Source organism: Bombina bombina, chromosome 4 (genome assembly GCF_027579735.1).
Source record: "Bombina bombina isolate aBomBom1 chromosome 4, aBomBom1.pri, whole genome shotgun sequence".
Lineage (NCBI taxonomy): Eukaryota > Metazoa > Chordata > Amphibia > Anura > Bombinatoridae > Bombina > Bombina bombina.
The window spans coordinates 36,923,433-36,940,932 of NC_069502.1; the positions used below are offsets into that span (position 1 = coordinate 36,923,433).

A 17,500-nucleotide genomic window follows, 5' to 3' on the forward strand; every position below is an offset into this window, starting at 1 on the left:
CTTGGATTCACACCAATAAAAAGGTATTTGGGTGAAGGAAGGGACCCTGAATTAGAATGTCTTTCCTCAGAGGGAATCTCCAAGGTGGTAGACACAACATCTCCACTAGGTCCGCATACTAAATCCTGCGAGGCCACACAGGAGCTATGAGAATTACTGATGCTCTCTCCTGTTTCATACGAGCAATGACTCGTGGAAGGAGACTAAACGGGTAAGACAGCCTGAAATTTCAAGGAACCACCAGAGCATCTATCAGAGTGGCCTGAGGGTGTCTTGACCTTGAACCGTACCTTGGAAGCTTGGCGTTCTGCCGAGACACCATCAGATCCAGCACACCCCATTGGAGGGTTAAGCTGGAGAACACCTCTGGATGGAGTGCCCACTTCCCGGGATGAAAAGTCTGTCTGCTCAGGAAATCCACTTCCCAGTTGTCCACTCCTAGAATGTGGATGGCAGATAGACAGCTTCCGCCCACTGAACAATCCGAGCCACTTCCTTCATGGTTAAGGAACTCCGAGTTCCTCCCTGGTGGTTGATGTAAGCCACTGAGGCGATTGTCCGACTGGAACCTGAATAAACTAGGCTAAGGACAACTGAGGCCAAGTCATCAAAGCATTGTAAATCGCTCTCAACTCCAAGACTCCCTAGTCCATAGTCCTTGAGCCTTTAATGAATCCCAGACTGCTCCCCAGTCCAGCAGGCTGGCGTCTGTGGTCATAATCACCCAGGAAGGTCTCCGGAAACATGTGCCCCGAGACAGATGCTCTTGAGAAAGCCACCACGGTAGAGAGTCTCTTGTCAACTGATCTAGATCTATCCTCAGAGAAATCCGAACGGTCTCCGTTCCATTGCCTGAACATGCATAACTTCAGAGCTCTCAAATGGAACCGAGGAAAGGGAATGATGTCCATGGAAGCGACCATCAGACCAATTACCTCCATACATTGAGCCACTGATGGCCGAACAGTAGACTGCAGAAAGAGGAAAGAATCTTTGATTTTCTGACCTCCGTCAGAAATATTTTATAGCTAGGGAATCTATTATGGTCCCTAAGAAAACTACCCTTGTAGCTGGAACAAGGGAACTCTTTTCCAGATTCACTTTCCATCCGTGGGAACGTAGAAAAGACAACAAGATCTCTGTATGAGAGTTTGCTTGTTGAAAAGATGGCGCCTGAACTAATATGTCATCCAGGTATGGCGCTACAGCAATTCCCCCGAGACCTGATCACTGCCAAGAGAGCCCCCAGAACCTTTGAGAAAATTCTGGGAACTGTGGCAAGGCCAAACAGAAGAGCCACAAACTGAAAGTGTTTGTCCAGAAAGGCAAATCTCAGAAATTTGTGATTATTTCTGTGAATGGGAACATGAAGGTACGCATCCATCAGGTCTATGGTCTTCATGAACTGACCCTCCTGCACTAAGGGAAGAATGGAACTTATAGTTTCCATCTTGAAGGACAGTACACTGAGAAACTTGTTTAGACACTTCAGGTCTAAAATAGGTTGGAAGGTTCCCTCTTTTTTGGGCACCACGAACAGATTGGAAAAGAAACTTAAACCTAGTTCCTGTACTGGGACTGGAACTATCACTTCCAGGGAGGAAATATCCTGTACCGATTTCACGAACGGCTCTCTTTATCTGGTCTGCAGATAATCTTGAGAGGTGGAATCTGCCCCTGGGAGTTAAGGTCTTGAATTCAAATTTGTAACCCTTAGATAATATATGTCCACAGCCCAGGGATCTGGGACATCTCGCATCAATGCTTGAGAAAACTGAGCAAGTCTCCCCCTCACTTGATCCGATCCCGGATCGGAGGCAAACCCTTCATGCCGATTTAGAGTCAGCTGCGGGTTTCTTTGATTGTTTCCCCTTGTTCAAAGACTGACTGGGTTTCCAAGATGACTTGAACTGTACCTGCATGGAAGAAGAAGGGGGAAGACATACCTCTGAAGTTACGAAAGGAACGAAAATTACTCTGACGTCCTTTCGTTCTATTCTTCTTGTCTTGTGGAAGAAAATACCCTTTTCCAACTGTGATATCAGAAATAATTTCTGTCAGACCGGGTCCAAACAGGGTTTTTCCCTTGTAAAGAAATCGCCAGAAGCTTGGATTTCGATGAAACATCGGCTGACCAAGACTTCAGCCACAATGCTCTGCGCGCTAGAACAGCCAAGCCAGATATTTTGGGTCCCAATTTAATAACCTGCAGGGAAGCGTCAGTAATGAAGGAATTAGCTAGCTTAAAAGCCTGTCCTGTCTTGGATCTCCTCTAAGGAAGTTTCTACCTGAAGAAATTCAGACAAGGCGTCAAACCAATAGGCTGCCGCACTTGTCACAGTGGCAATACACACTGCAGGTTGCCTTTGGAGACCTTGATGAACATATATTTTCTTCAGATAAGCCTCCAGCTTTTTGTCCATTGGATCCTTAAAGGAGCAGCTATCCTCAATATGAATAGTAGTTCTCTTAGCAATGTATCCCCGGCCTCTCCCATTCCTGTGCTATAATCTCTATGGCACGGTTTGGCACAGGAAAAACCTCCACAGAGGAAGGAACATTAAAGTATTTATTAATTTTACTGGACTTCTTAGGGTTGACGACAGTGTTATCGAAGTTGTCCAAGGTAGCTAAAACCTCCTTTAAAAGTACACAGGGGTGTTCAAGCTTAAAGGGACAGTGAACACAAAAATTGCTATTGTTTAAAAAGATAGATAATGCCAGGGTCGGGGACTTGCTCTGGCTGGAGCGCTTCCACTACAGGAAAACTGGGAAAATCACAACACACGAACTTATGCAACTAACATAGGATGGCAAGGGTCTTTGATCCCGCAAATAACACTCGGGGCTTGGCGTACTGGAGCTTCTGACTTCATTATGTCTCCACCCCCCCCCCCCCCCGCAAAAGAGTGGCCTGTTTTTTTTTCTCTCCTCTTACCCCTCTCATAGACCTCTCCCTGCTCTCACCTACCTCTTTCCCTATAATCCCTCCCTTTCCTTACTTTACCTCTTTCCATTATGGCAATACCAGTAATGCATTGTTGTTGAAATATAAAAGTAATGTATAACAAGCTCAAGTCGGCGGGCCTGCAACCCCACCCTTAAAACTTAATTATCCTTTGTATTAATGGACTGTTATCTTTATATTACCCAAGAACTTTAGCTGTATGATATGGCAGATCCACTACAGAGCATATGTGTCAAATTGAATATCATGCATTTTTCTGTCTCGATGTACTGTGCAAATTCTTAAAATAAAGCTTGTTTCAAAAAAAAAAATAAAAAAAAAAAAAAATGATAATGCCTTTACTACTTATTTTGCCTTTACTACTTGTTTCTAAGTCCCTAAAGACATCACCATGATCACATGCTTTTGTATTTGCTTTTCACATCAGGGGAAGCTGGTTCATGTGAGCCATATAGATAACATTGTGCTGACGCCCGTGGATTCAAATAACACAGCACTATTTGGCTTAAATGCAAGTCAATAAATAAAGTCATGTGATCAGGGGGAAGTCAAAAGATGCTAAGAAACAATGTAATCACAGAGGTAAAAAGTGCATTAATATAACCATATTTTCTGTGCAAAACTGGGGAATGGTTAAAAAGGTATTATCCATCTTTTAAAACAATAAAAAAATTGAGTTGACTGTCCCTTTAAATCTGACGGCTACTACTTCAGCATCAGATGGAGGAATTATACTGTCTGAATCTGAGATTTCACCCTCAGAACTTATCTTCCTCATCAGGGTTACGAGAAAGAGCAACTAGGGTTGCAAAAGCCAGAGCAGAAACCTTAGTATCGGAATCTCTACACTTCCTCTTGCGTTTTCCCTGAAGCATGGGAATGGCAGCTACCGCAGAAGATACCTGGGCAGCGATTGTTGCTTGCAAATAAACTCCCCCGGGAGATTGAGAGGAACCGCAGGGCACTGCACGTGACGCCATTAAGGCTTGGGACACTTGAGAAGGCTGTGGCATCTCCAGAACAGCTTCGTCCTGAGAGACGGTTGGCTCAGAAACAAAAAGATTCTCTTTATGCAAAATAGTTCTCTCTGTGCATGAGGAACAAAAGTGCAGGGGTGGTACAATTTGGCTCTCTAAGCAAAGCCGGCATCTGTACAAAAGGAGCAGGATCCGGATCCATAATGCAGAAAAAATAATTTGCAATTATACTTGAGAAAGGTACTGTCCCTTTAAATTTATATAAAAAAAAGGAAACAACAAGCGCCCACACCAGTGTCAAGTTCCCTCTTTGAGGAATTAATTGGGCCCAAAGTAGTGTTATAAAAATAAGTAAAAAAAAGGAATACATTTTATTTAAAAGATATGACAGGAAGAGAAAAAACAATCCATTCAGTCACCTCTACACATCGGTCAGTGAATAAGGTGCCTACCTGTCCCAATAGTTTAATGATACTGGGCAGCTGCAAGTGACAAATTTCTCTAAGTCTCAGACGCAACGGCTCTGGTCTCAGCCAGCAACGGAAGAGCGTTACGTAATCGGCTAAAGAAGCTGCGCCACAGAAGAAAAAGTGCACGATTCCAGCCGAAAGTTACAGAAAAAGAAAAGTAAGCCGCATCCTGACTGTGTAGCCTGTCAGAGCCGGCTAAGGATATTGCAATCGTGCGATCTAAAGTCTTGCCCCAAACACCTTGAGTTAAAAATAAAATACAGATTTTCCTCAGAGCCACATAAACTTAACCCCTGAGCCACCAAAATAGTTAACTCCTAATGTATAAAAGGAGATTAACTCAGTCTCTACGGTCACATCTATTTGAAAAGTGACTGCTCACTACCAAAAGGAATCCTAATCCTAGGATTTTCTATTGTCCCATTAAATTTGCAGTTTCTAGAGTAGCTTAACCCCTTCAGTGCCCGCCTCCTAGCCCCAGAAGACAAAAAGGCACTTACCTGCACTTACCTCCTCACAGAGACCTGTGGAAAAAGGAAAGAACAGAGTAAACCTACTTTGGCTTTCTACACATGGGCAGCAACATGCAAGAAAAGCGCAGTGAGGCCCACCTCACAAGTTCCTAACTGCTTTAAAGCCATCACTGCCCTACTGAAGAGACTAACGTGGAGTACGGCTAGACCCAATCTTGAGAGGAAAGATCAGAGCAAACCTACTCTGGCTTTCAAAATAATAAAATCTTGATTGAAGTATCAGTCACCAAAACTTCACCTCCTCCTTGCACCGAAGGCAAAGAGAATGACTGGGGTTTGTGGGAAGGGAAGTGATATTTAACAGCTTTGTTGTGGTGCTCTTTGCCTCCTCCTGCTGGTCAGGAGTGATATTCCCAACAGTAAGTGATGAAGCCGTGGACTCACTATATCTTAGGAAAGAGACAGGTTAATACACAGAGTATAGAAGTCAGAGTTAGAACGGGTTGGTTTACGCTATAGTGAGCATTTGTTAGCACATCCGCTGTGACCAAGTCTTTGTCTGATAGCACTAGACAATGCAAAACTGACAGCGGGGCATAGAACACCCTCCGAATGAAATGAACTTCTATGGTTCTGAGATCAGACCTAAATGCCATAAACTCACAGCTCATTTTGTGCACGACTTAGGCACAAACAAATGTATAACTAATATTATTTACAAAGTTCACTTGTAAACACATTTAACATGCGATAGGTCTAATGGTTTACTTAAAGGGATATTCCAGCCAAAATTGGAAACCACATGGGTGCATTTCAGTATTGAACAGAAGCAATTTTGTAATATACATACATTAGCAAAAATGCTTCTAATAAAAGCTATAGCGGTTTCAAAAGCGTATTAAAGTATGCACCATGCACCAGCATTTTAAACACAGCACTTGCTCAGAGAGCCTAAGGTGCTTGTACCATCTGGTAATGATTCTTTTTGTTAATTGCTGAAATGATACAATCCCCACTGATGATCTGAGCAGCTGTATTATTTAAAATGTGGGTGCAGTGAGAATATCTAGCTATGCTTCACATGCAGAGAAAAATGTTAACACTAAAACAGTGATAACTTTTACTAGAAGCAGTTTTGCTAATACATTTATATTTAAAACCCTCAGCGTTGTAACAAGTACAGCTAATTTGGTGATTGAATATGATATGACGTCAGAGATTATACTAAAAATGTAAACAATTTATAACATTTAGTCTCAAAGAGAATGAATAAACGTACTTAAAAGGATAATTTATTACAATAGGTGAAAACAGAAACACTTTTATAAAATACGCTGATCAGCCACTCATACCTAAAAACAAAGTGTAATACCTAACAATTAAAACAGGACTTTCAAAATTCATTCATAAAACAATTGATGGAGTCCGGTGTGAAAGTATTGGGAAATCCACATCAACAGCCGATTTCTTAGATGGCAGATGGAGCTGGAACGAGAATGATTCCAAATCAAAAGACAAGCAGAGAGACAAAATTAGGGTGTTCAATTTTACTTACACCGTGTTTTGTTCTCTGCAATGGAGACGATTCCCTCTGTGAGCTGTAGCGGAACCGGATATGTCTCTTTGGTACAAGGTGCCAGTGTTGAGTGAACCACTTCGCTCAGGAATCCAATGGAAGCAAATCAACAAAAGCCGGTCTGTAACAGCTGAGTAACGGCTAGTGGGCGGAGCAACGCATTTCAGCCCGTTCAGGGCCTTTGTCAAGCTCCAGATGAAAGAAATACAAGGGCTTTTAAACCAACAGACTTTCTGATGATTGGTTAGGTGCCAAAAAGTGGGAGTGCCTGGCTTACTTAAAACCTTGATTTTTTTGGATCTCCTAATCCCTCCTCTCTTTCCTCTCTGTCTGATGCTCTTCTTTTTCTTAAGTCCCTTTGTTGTAATGGACTTGAGAGTATACTTTAGCCGTGTCCACATCAATAATCTGAAGCAATGAAAGTTGCAGTTCTACAAGCAAAGGCTGTGAGTCATTCACCACGGGCCGTTCAAGGCGATTGTAATTTCGTAGCAGCACTCTAATCAGTTACCTTTGGTATTCTCCTTGGTGAGAATCTATGTTAGACTGGTTACAACACACAGAGAGCAAGAAAAAAAAACAAATCAAGGTTTAAAGTAAGTCAGGCACTACCACTTTTTGGCACCTAATCAATCATCAGAAAGTCTGTTGGTTTAAAAGCCCTTGTATTTCTTTCATCTGGAGCTTGACAAAGGCCCTGAACGGGCTGAAATGCGTTGCTCCGCCCACTAGCCGTTACTCAGCTGTTACATACCGGCTTTTGTTGATTTGCTTCCATTGGATTCCTGAGCGAAGTGGTTCACTCGACACCGGCACCTTGTACCAAAGAGACATACCCGGTTCCGCTACAGCTCACAGAGGGAATTGTCACCATTGCAGAGAACAAAACACGGTGTAAGTAAAATTGAACACCCTAATTTTGTCTCTCTGCTTGTCTTTTGATTTGGAATCACTCGTTCCAGCTCCATCTGCCATCTAAGAAATCGGCTGTTGATGTGGATTTCCCAATACTTTCACACCGGACTCCATCAATTGTTTTATGTGAATGAATTTGTTTTATGAATGAATTTTGAAAGTCATGTTTTAATTGTTAGGTATTACACTTTGTTTTTAGGTATGAGTGGCTGATCAGCGTATTTTATAAAAGTGTTTCTGTTTTCACCTATTGTAATAAATTATCCTTTTTAAGTACGTTTATTCATTCTCTTTGAGACTAAATGTTATAAATTATTTACATTTTTAGTATAATCTCTGACAGAAGTCATATTTTATATTCAATCACCAATTTAGCTGTACTTGTTACAGCGCTGAGGGTTTTAAATTTCCTGCTTTTTTGCAAGCAGGTTTTTTTCTGCTTTTGTAAATTTTTTGTGGAGAGAGGGGATTCTCCATTACCCTTTGGCTTATTGGTGTCTCATTTCCCTGCGCAGGGTAACAAACTGTTGGTTAATACATTTATATTGCAAATATGTTTCTATTCAAAGATGTAATAAATCTATGTGCATTTAAATTATGACTGGAATGTCCCTTTAAGTCTGTGAAATCTAAAACTACTAAGAAACGTATGAAAGGTGAAAGAGAACCTCACTGCTATGTTTGTATTAGAACACATACAGAAATTACTAACATACTTGGGCCCGATTTATTCCCTGCTTTAATTCCGACACCTCGGCTTCAAGATGCATATAAACTTAAAAGGAGGGAAGCCATTTTAGGTCACTATATTTCTCCTACTACAATACAAAAGATTATTATTTTTTAAATGTTGAATAATTTTTTTTTGGGTGATAAAATATATATATATAAGATGAGGGGCTTTTTCTTTCTTACTACATGGTTATTTGACCCGTGTTGACCTAGCTATTTCACAGTATTTAATTGCTAATAAAATAGGACACTGTCTCTACCATAATATAGTATTTCAGATCTCCAGATAACTATACCCTAATAAGACAGGCTAATTGACTGGCAGCTAGGTAGCGCCGTTGACACCGACTAAGGAGCAATGCTATCTATCCATAAAAGACCACAGTCGCTAATATGTTTAAGTATGCATCCTGGACAATTTTGAGTCTTTGAAGGTTTGCCATTATTTTATCTATGTTTAAAGTTGTTAATCTCAACAAAGTTCGTTTTTGCACAATACGATATCTATACGCTAATTGTGTGTCCAGTTATAGCCATTGCATCCTCTTACTCTTCTTTATTTTGGAAAAAAGGGAGGGAACAAAAATCCCTAGCTTTGCTATTATAGCTTAACTTTACCTAGGATGCGAATTTAACAGTTATCACTCACCCCTCTCCTCGTTTATGTAAAACCCTGGTAAAACAGCATTTTAGGTCCAAGAGTGGCCTACATTGTAATGTCAGAGGGAAATAACAAGGACTATTCTAACTTTGCATGACTCTTTTTGTTTATCAAATATCTTGTGAATATTTGATGTAATGCTAGTACTTTCGGAGTTTGTACAATTTTCTCATTGTCTATTATCAGGTATTTGTAGAACGCCAACAGATTCTGCAGCGCTATGACATAGGTGGTATACAAAATAACATTTACAGGGGTCAAGTGGGTAGAGGGTCCTGCCGAGAGTCACACTGTTGTAGCCGGCTCTTATGAATGGGAACTACAAAAGCTGGGCTCATAGTCTTACATGCTATGGGGTTTAAGGGGATAGCAGTGGAGATAGGAAGGTTAGTGTAGGTTGTATTCATCCCTGAATAGTAGAGTCTTCAGGGAGCGCTTGAAGCTTTCAAAAACTAGGGGAGAGTCTTGTGGAGCAAATAAATTATAACTAAAACAGAGAATTGTGTGGGAGTCTTACATCTAACTGCAGTGTCAGATACATTGAGAAAATTCAAAATTCACCAGGAGTGTAAAAAAAATAAATTAAAAAAATAAAATAAAACCTTAAGCACAAACCCATATAAGACAGCCACTAGCGCAGCACCTTACCTCCTTTCTCATTTCGGCTGGACAGTTTGGGGTGGCTCTGGACAAAAAGGAAGGGAAGTAACTGTGCAACGTGGTCTCTGGGGTGGCACCAAATGCCAAGACTTTCAGCCGCGGATACAATTCACGCAGATTCTCCTGTTGACTGTAAGTACATTTGATCAACTCTCTTTTAGGAAAACAGAGTTTAATCAGATTGACATTGTCCCAGAAAGACATACAATTATTAGCAAAACATTTATACGATTAACAGCTGAGCCACGGTTCAGATAAAGTTATAAGCAATTCTAACATTATTATAAAGAGAATTGTCTTTTGTCCCTTTACGCAACATACCTTTGAGACAGAGAGTTATTTGGCATAAATGCAAAATCCAGAAGCGGGAAAAAGTCTTTGGGGCCAATCATACCAAAACCTTTGGTCAAGTTAGGGTGTATCCTGCAAGACAGACACAATACTCGGTAACAGACACAATACTCGGTAACAGACACAATACTGACATTTTGGGAGTATTTATAGAATGACTATTGTCTCTTCTTCGCTATCTTTTTTAGTAATTAATTTAACTCTGCCGTGCTACTCGATATTTTGTGCCGCTTCTCCTTATACAGGGGTAACTTATCAATATATCTTAATTACCTTGGAGGAACATTACTTTTTTTTAAATTAGTTTATGCTACGGTTGTTTTGTGTTTGCCATACTGCCGTCATCAGTTTTCATTGGTGATAGTTTTAAATGGGTATATAGACAATGTTTTTACTTTACAATTAATGCAAACTGTCAAAATAGCTAGTTACCCCTCTGTAGAATCTGAATTATTTTGCATTCTCTATGGTAGAATTTACCCTTAATTAGGTCATTTGCAAATGGTACACCTTGCTGAAGAAAAACAAAAAGAACAATTTGTGAAAAAGCAATGAAACGGATGTTTAAAAGATAATCACAAAAAGAAATTCTAAAATTACCTTCAACCACAGGGGTATGAAACATCTCTGCAGCAAAACGTTAAACAATCCTATTATGCATATTAAAGAAAACTATTTAAATGCTTTCAAAACATTATTTTGTATTAAAAGGGGTTATTATAAAGCCATTTGTTTTAAAGGCAGGAGTAGTGCATGTCTGTGTGTACAACAGGTACTTAAAAAGGGACAGTGCACAATAAATAAATACAAATCAGCTGCATGGCTCAGCAACAGTTCTCTATAGCTCGTGAGTGGTACTACATTTTAACCCCTTTTTGTGTAATTTTTGCACTATGATGCACTTAAAGGGACAGTTTACTAAAAAAAATTCTCCCCCTTAATTTGTTCCCAATGATCCACTTTACCTGCTGGAGTGTATTAAATTGTTTACAAGTATTTCCATTAGCCTTATATTGGCATTTGAAATAGTTGATTTAGCCTGTGGTGTCCCCACCCATCCTGAAAGTTTTTGGCCTCAAGGCCAAGCTGTGTTGACACAGCCAGTAGAATAAATTACACTCCCAGTGGGTTATAGAAGAGATAAAGTAATAAAATGTTAATTTTCCTTGTTCTCTCCAAGTATTGGTGATTGGTTTATGGACAGTTATAAGATAAAGAAGCAGGTATGTGTACACAAGGTGATAAAGTAATGAGATCTGATTATACCTACAAGCTCAACCCATTTTATTAGGTTGTGGCTTCAAAACACTAAATCAGCTCATTCATATACACAAATAAGCCTTAAAAAAGCAATTCTGATACATTATATACTCTGCAGCAGGCAAAAAAGTAATTGGAAACACATTAAAGGGACAGTCAAGTCCAAAAAAACCTTTCATTTTTCAAATAGGGCATGTCATTTTAAAACAACTTTACAATTTACTTTTATCAACAATTTTGCTTTGTTCTCTTGGTATTCTAGTTGAAAGCAAACCTAGGAAGGCACATATGATAATTTCTAAGCCCTTGAAGGCCGCCTCTATTTTATTTACATTTCACAGCAGGGGAGAGCAAGCTCTTGTAGGCCATATAGATAGCATTGTGATCACGCCCGTGGCTAGTGGCAGACACTGCAGTAATTGGCTAAAATGCAACTATATGCAAAATAACTAAAAGTCATGTGATTAGGGGCGGTCAGAAGATGCTTAGATACAAGTTAGTCACAGAAGTAAAAAGTGTATTAATATAACAGTTGGTTTTGCAAAACTGGGGAATGGGTAATAAAGGCATTATCTATCTTTTTAAACAACAAAAATTCTGGTGTTGACTGTACCTTTAAGGGAAAACAATTTTATAGTATACTGTCCCTTTAATGATTAATTCATCACTTGGGTGCCACCTAGTGGTGGACAGGTATAAATAGAATGATTTCAGTATGTTTGATAGCATGATTAAAGGTAGTAATACCGAAACATCGCTGCTGTTAATTGCTGTGCTAAACATTTGAATAAATTATTTGCTGCTACTCATTGTGGATTTTCACATATAACAGGACTGTCATTATCTAACAGCAATAGTCCTGATCTATCACATCTAACAGGACTGTCATTATCTAACAGCAATAGTCCTGATCTATCACATCTAACAGGGCTGTCATTATCTAACAGCAATAGTCCTGATCTATCACATCTAACAGGGCTGTCATTATCTAACAGCAATAGTCCTGATCTATCACATCTAACAGGGCTGTCATTATCTAACAGCAATAGTCCTGATCTATCACATATAACAGGGCTGTCATTATCTAACAGCAATAGTCCTGATCTATCACATCTAACAGGGCTGTCATTATCTAACAGCAATAGTCCTGATCTATCACATCTAACAGGGCTGTCATTATCTAACAGCAATAGTCCTGATCTATCACATATAACAGGACTGTCATTATCTAACAGCAATAGTCCTGATCTATCACATATAACAGGACTGTCATTATCTAACAGCAATAGTCCTGATCTATCACATATAACAGGACTGTCATTATCTAACAGCAATAGTCCTGATCTATCACATATAACAGGACTGTCATTATCTAACAGCAATAGTCCTGATCTATCACATATAACAGGACTGTCATTATCTAACAGCAATAGTCCTGATCTATCACATCTAACAGGGCTGTCATTATCTAACAGCAATAGTCCTGATCTATCACATCTAACAGGGCTGTCATTATCTAACAGCAATAGTCCTGATCTATCACATCTAACAGGGCTGTCATTATCTAACAGCAATAGTCCTGATCTATCACATCTAACAGGAGTTTTGTTTCCCTTTGTAACAGACACATTCAGCAGTAACCTTTGTGCAATTTATTTCACTAATATTACAGCTACTGTAACTCTTTCCCAATATACAAAACAGACTGATTGCAAGAGACCTACTCTGTGACTTAATTACTACAAAACCTACTGACGATAGGGAAACTAAACAGCGGTCATTAACTTAACCTGTGCAAGACTTGCTGCTGCAAGTATTCTAGAACCTTCTATTGCTGTAATACAAAATCTGCCAAGGCTAAAACTACAGTGTTATGTATCTGGCAGGGGAGAATACAGCAGCGAGAGGGAAGCACTTGAGAAAACCATCACTGTGAAAAGGGGGCAAAATAAGAAAACTAGCGAGAAGGATTTAGTGTTTACTGGTCTGTTCCGGCCCTGTGTCACTTCTATAACCATCAGCTTGTTCTCACCCAACCTAATACTTCTCTAAATATTCAATTTCACCCTTATCTGATTAACAAGAGAAATCTCTTAAAACCTGTGGTGCAGTTTTATCATTTATCCACTGTCAGACCCACACAGAGAATGAAACCATGTCAGGCAATACGTAACCATTAATGTATAGCCCCCACCTGAGTGTACAAGAATGTAACAATAATACACAGCAGACGAAACAAAGGAAACAAGAGGAAGTTGCAGGTTATAAACCTAAAACATAAATTAGCAAGAAAGGCATAAAATGTACTGCAAAAACATACTTGTGGAATGAGTCAAAAGAATACAGGTTTACGGTAAGAATATTCCTTACGGGAAAAAAAGAAAGCCGCCTCTCTTGCTTCTAGTAAAAGTTATTACTGTATTTTAGTAGCATACACACATGCTGTGAGTGTCCCGTGCACCAGCATGCAAACACTTTCACCGACGCAATACACATCACTGCCAGCTCTCTGAACAGGCAGAGTGTTTGCGTCACACATAGCATATATGAGTATGCTGCTGAAACAGTTAAAAAAAGAATACTAAAACCATTTTTCATTGTCAAGATAGAGATATAGATAACTAAACCTTTTTATTGAAAATAAGTAAAAATAATAATGAGAGCTGTTGAGAAGCCTGAGAGACGTCTTCTAGTGCGCGAGTCAGAACCTTAGAGAAAAAGGTGCCCTATAACTGTGTTCATTTGATATTGGACACTCATTTTGTTACATTATATTCTTTCAGTGCACAGTGCAGTGTGTGTAAATATATATCTCAATATAATAAACCCCAGCAAGCGAGTCTTAGATATCATAAGTATATTTTCATTTGTAATTCTCCACAAAAAGAACCAAATTCATCATCTGAAAAGGTTCAAAAATAAATATCTATTCTCATTCACACAAACCCCAACCACCATGTAAATCCACTCAATTGGGCTAAGAAAAATATTCCCACTTCATCAAATGGCAAAAAATGTGTATTCACACTTCATCTATTCACATCATATAACTGAAAATAAACAAATTCCATCTATTCACATCATATAACTGAAAATAAACAAATTCCATCTATTCACACAACAATTCTTTGTCCCACGGGGGTGATGACCAGCACCAAAAATAGAAAAAAAACGTCTCTCAGCCTAAGCGGTGAAGAATACAACTCATAAAAAGTCCTTATATCTCAATAGAGATTATATACTGGTTTCACACTTTGCAACAGATGCTGTACTTTCACATTTCATACATGTGCTGTCTGTATCCGTATGTGTCAATCATACATCTGTTATATCTTGTTAACAGTGCAAATGTTATTTATGCTTGCGTGATTCACAGAGTACTCTGTATGTATGATAGTCCCGTATATATGTGGATATAAGTTGCAATAATTGTTATCCTTTCAATCATCACATATGTATCGTATCCATCCATATACACTAAACTTAGGCTGCTGTGTCTTAGTACTGATGTCAAAAAGCTCATATAAACCTCGATCGGCTATGACAAAAACAGTTTTAGTCCGTGATAATCCAACCTTACACCATAAAATTTCACTCACAGTAACACACAAACAGCTTTCCATAAGTGCACAAACCCATTCTTCCCCCTTTTCTTTATTCATACAGAACATACAGCACTACTGGGAGCTAGCTGAACACAGTGTGAGCCATTGCCAAGAGGTATATAAGCCTAGCCACCAGTAGTGCCTTGCTGCTTCTGAGCCTATGTAGGTATGCTTGTCAACAAAGAAAACCATAAGAACAAAGCAAATTAGACAATAAAAGTAAATTAGAAAGTTATGTAAAAGTGCCTGCTCTTTCTGAATCAAGTTCCTTTTGACTTTACTGTTCTAGGTTACTGTAGACAAGAGACACATACAGTGTTGCCTTTAAATCGTCAGCTCACACTATTAAATACGAATACTGTGTTCCTGCCCCCGCCAACAGCTCTCTCCCAATACTCAGACAGAGATTGAAATGTATTTATCAAACTCCTGGAAATCACATGTGTCAGGTACTTCTATTACTTCCAGTACTCAAGAGACAAAGCACCTCTCATATGGGCCGTATTGTCACTTACTGTTGCTGCTTCAAAAAGAATTCAGTAGCGCTGTAATATTCAGTGAGGCTAACCTTGGCACACCAAATGTTTTGGAACTACATTTCCCATGATGCTTAGGCACTCTGCAGTCTAGTTGAGCATCATGGGAAATGTAGTTCCAAAACATCAGGGTGACAAAGTTAGCCATCACGGTTCTAGGTGATCTCCACAAAACACTTGTTTTATTTTAAAGGGCCACTGTAAGTAAATATTTTCTATGCCTGTTACTAACTAACTATCCCAAATATGCTTTTTATCAATAGCATTTCATTAACATATCTCTACCGTATATCAGAAATCTTGTCTGCAAATTTAATTGTTTTCCAAACCCACTCCGTGGGTAACCTTTGCTCTGTACCAATCCGTTTACAATACCTAGGTTTCAAAATGGTGCTTTAAACACAAAGTTATTGGTTTAAGTATTTTGAACATGCAGTGCTGAAAATAGTGGGCAGGATAACGTGACATCATCGGCGAATAAAAGATATAACTTTTAGAACGTTATGAAACTTTGTTTTGGAGAAAATATAGGTCAGTAAGTTTTAATTAATGCTTATTAACTTTAATATGTTAGTTGTTTAGCTTAAAAATTATAACAGAAAGTAATCCTTTAAGCTAGTTGTTTAGGTAAAAAGGATAATGTACTTAGACAAGTAGCTAATAATATTTTATTATATTCAATAGCTGCAGGACCTTTTAAATGAGCTGAGCTTTCTTCCCCCACTAGGAGGTTGATTTCTGCTGTACAGCAGTATTCTTATGTATGTAAGTAGAAGGTTGAAAAAGCAAAATCAGCTATTTCACCTGATTAAATTAAAGGGACACTGAACCCAATTTTTTTTATTTTGGGATTCAGATAGAGCATTTTCTAATTTACTCATATTATCAATTTTTCTTCATTCTCTTGGTATCTTTATTTGAAAAGGAAGAATGTAAGTTTAGATGCCGGTTCATTTTTGGTGAACAACCTCGGTTGTTCTTGCTGATTGGTGGATAAATTCACCCACCAATAAACAAGGGCAGCCCAGGGTTCTGAATAAAAAAATAGCTTAGATGCCTTCTTTTTCAAATAAAGATAGCAAGAGAACGAAGAAAAATTGATAAAAGGAGTCAATTAAAATTGAATGCTCTATCTGAAAATTTTTGGGTTCAGTGTCCCTTTAAAGGAACAGTCTAGGCCAAAAAACTTTCATGATTCAGATAGAGCATGTAATTTTAAACAATTTTCCAATTTACTTTTATCACCAATTTTGCTTTGTTCTCTTGGTATTCTTAGTTGAAAGCTTAACCTAGGAGGTTCATATGGTAATTTCTTAGACCTTGAAGGTCACCTCTTTTCAGATTGCATTTTAACAGTTTTTCACCACTAGAGGGTTAGTTCACGTATTTCATATAGATAACACTGTGCTCGTGCACAAGAGGTTATCTTGGAGCAGGCACTGATTGGCTAGACTGCAAGTCTGTCAAAAGAACTAAAATAAGGGGCAGTTTGCAGAGGCTTAGATACAAGTTAATCACAGAGGTTAAAAGTATATTATAACTGTGTTAGTTATGCAAAACTGGGAAATGGGTAATAAAGGGATTATCTATCTTTTAAAAACAATAAAAATTCTGGTGTAGACTGTCCCTTTAAGGTAAAGAAGCGATTTGTAAGCGATTGAATACTCTCCTGCGGGTAAAATTGATCACTAGGAACACTTAAAGATGAGAACGTTTTACAATACAGCGTCTCTTTAAAAGGACAAATGAATCACCTCACATTGGCATTAACCATTGGTCATTTTTTATCAGTTTTACAGCAGACAAGAATATTGTAACCTAAACAAAAAATATTTGTCAGCTGAAAAGGTCCATAAAGCTATATGTAGAACAGTCATTCGTAGATCTGCAACACACAAACTAAATAAAAATTAGCACTATTCTACACTAATCTATGTACAACACCCTTGTCTGGAATATTAACCCCTGACAAACTGATCTTAAGACAGCACAGCCCTTGCTGTTAGCATTGTAACATCTCCCTAGCATAGACAAACTTGTGCTTATGTCGCATATATAGACCTCTTGACTCACCGTAACAAGCGCTCCAGGTACAGGATTGCATAGGGAGAGAGAGTCTTTACTCCCAGGACAGGAAGCATGATCCCCAGCCACACTGCAAGGAAGACAAATGTTACACACTACCTTAATAGGGGCGATATGCTTCTGCCCCTTACAGGGACGCTACTTATAACTAATACACTGTAGTATGTCGCACCTTTCAGCCCCTCCGTGAGGTCAGTGATACCAGCCTGCCCAACGGCCCACATTATGGTG

General features: G+C 38.9%; 1 protein-coding gene across 1 annotated transcript in view; it reads right to left on the bottom strand.

The window, feature by feature from the left end:
* TMEM214 (transmembrane protein 214) overlaps positions 1–17,500 on the bottom strand; it is a 65,845-nt gene that overhangs the window by 29,475 nt on the left and 18,870 nt on the right. The window contains exons 6-9 of the mRNA XM_053709461.1: positions 17,442–17,500; positions 17,258–17,339; positions 9,754–9,855; positions 9,421–9,562 (exon numbers count right to left, since the gene is read on the bottom strand). The exon at positions 17,442–17,500 is cut by the window's right edge and continues 47 nt beyond it. Coding sequence (XP_053565436.1) covers positions 9,421–9,562; positions 9,754–9,855; positions 17,258–17,339; positions 17,442–17,500 — 385 coding nt within the window. The remainder of the gene's footprint in view (positions 1–9,420; positions 9,563–9,753; positions 9,856–17,257; positions 17,340–17,441) is intronic.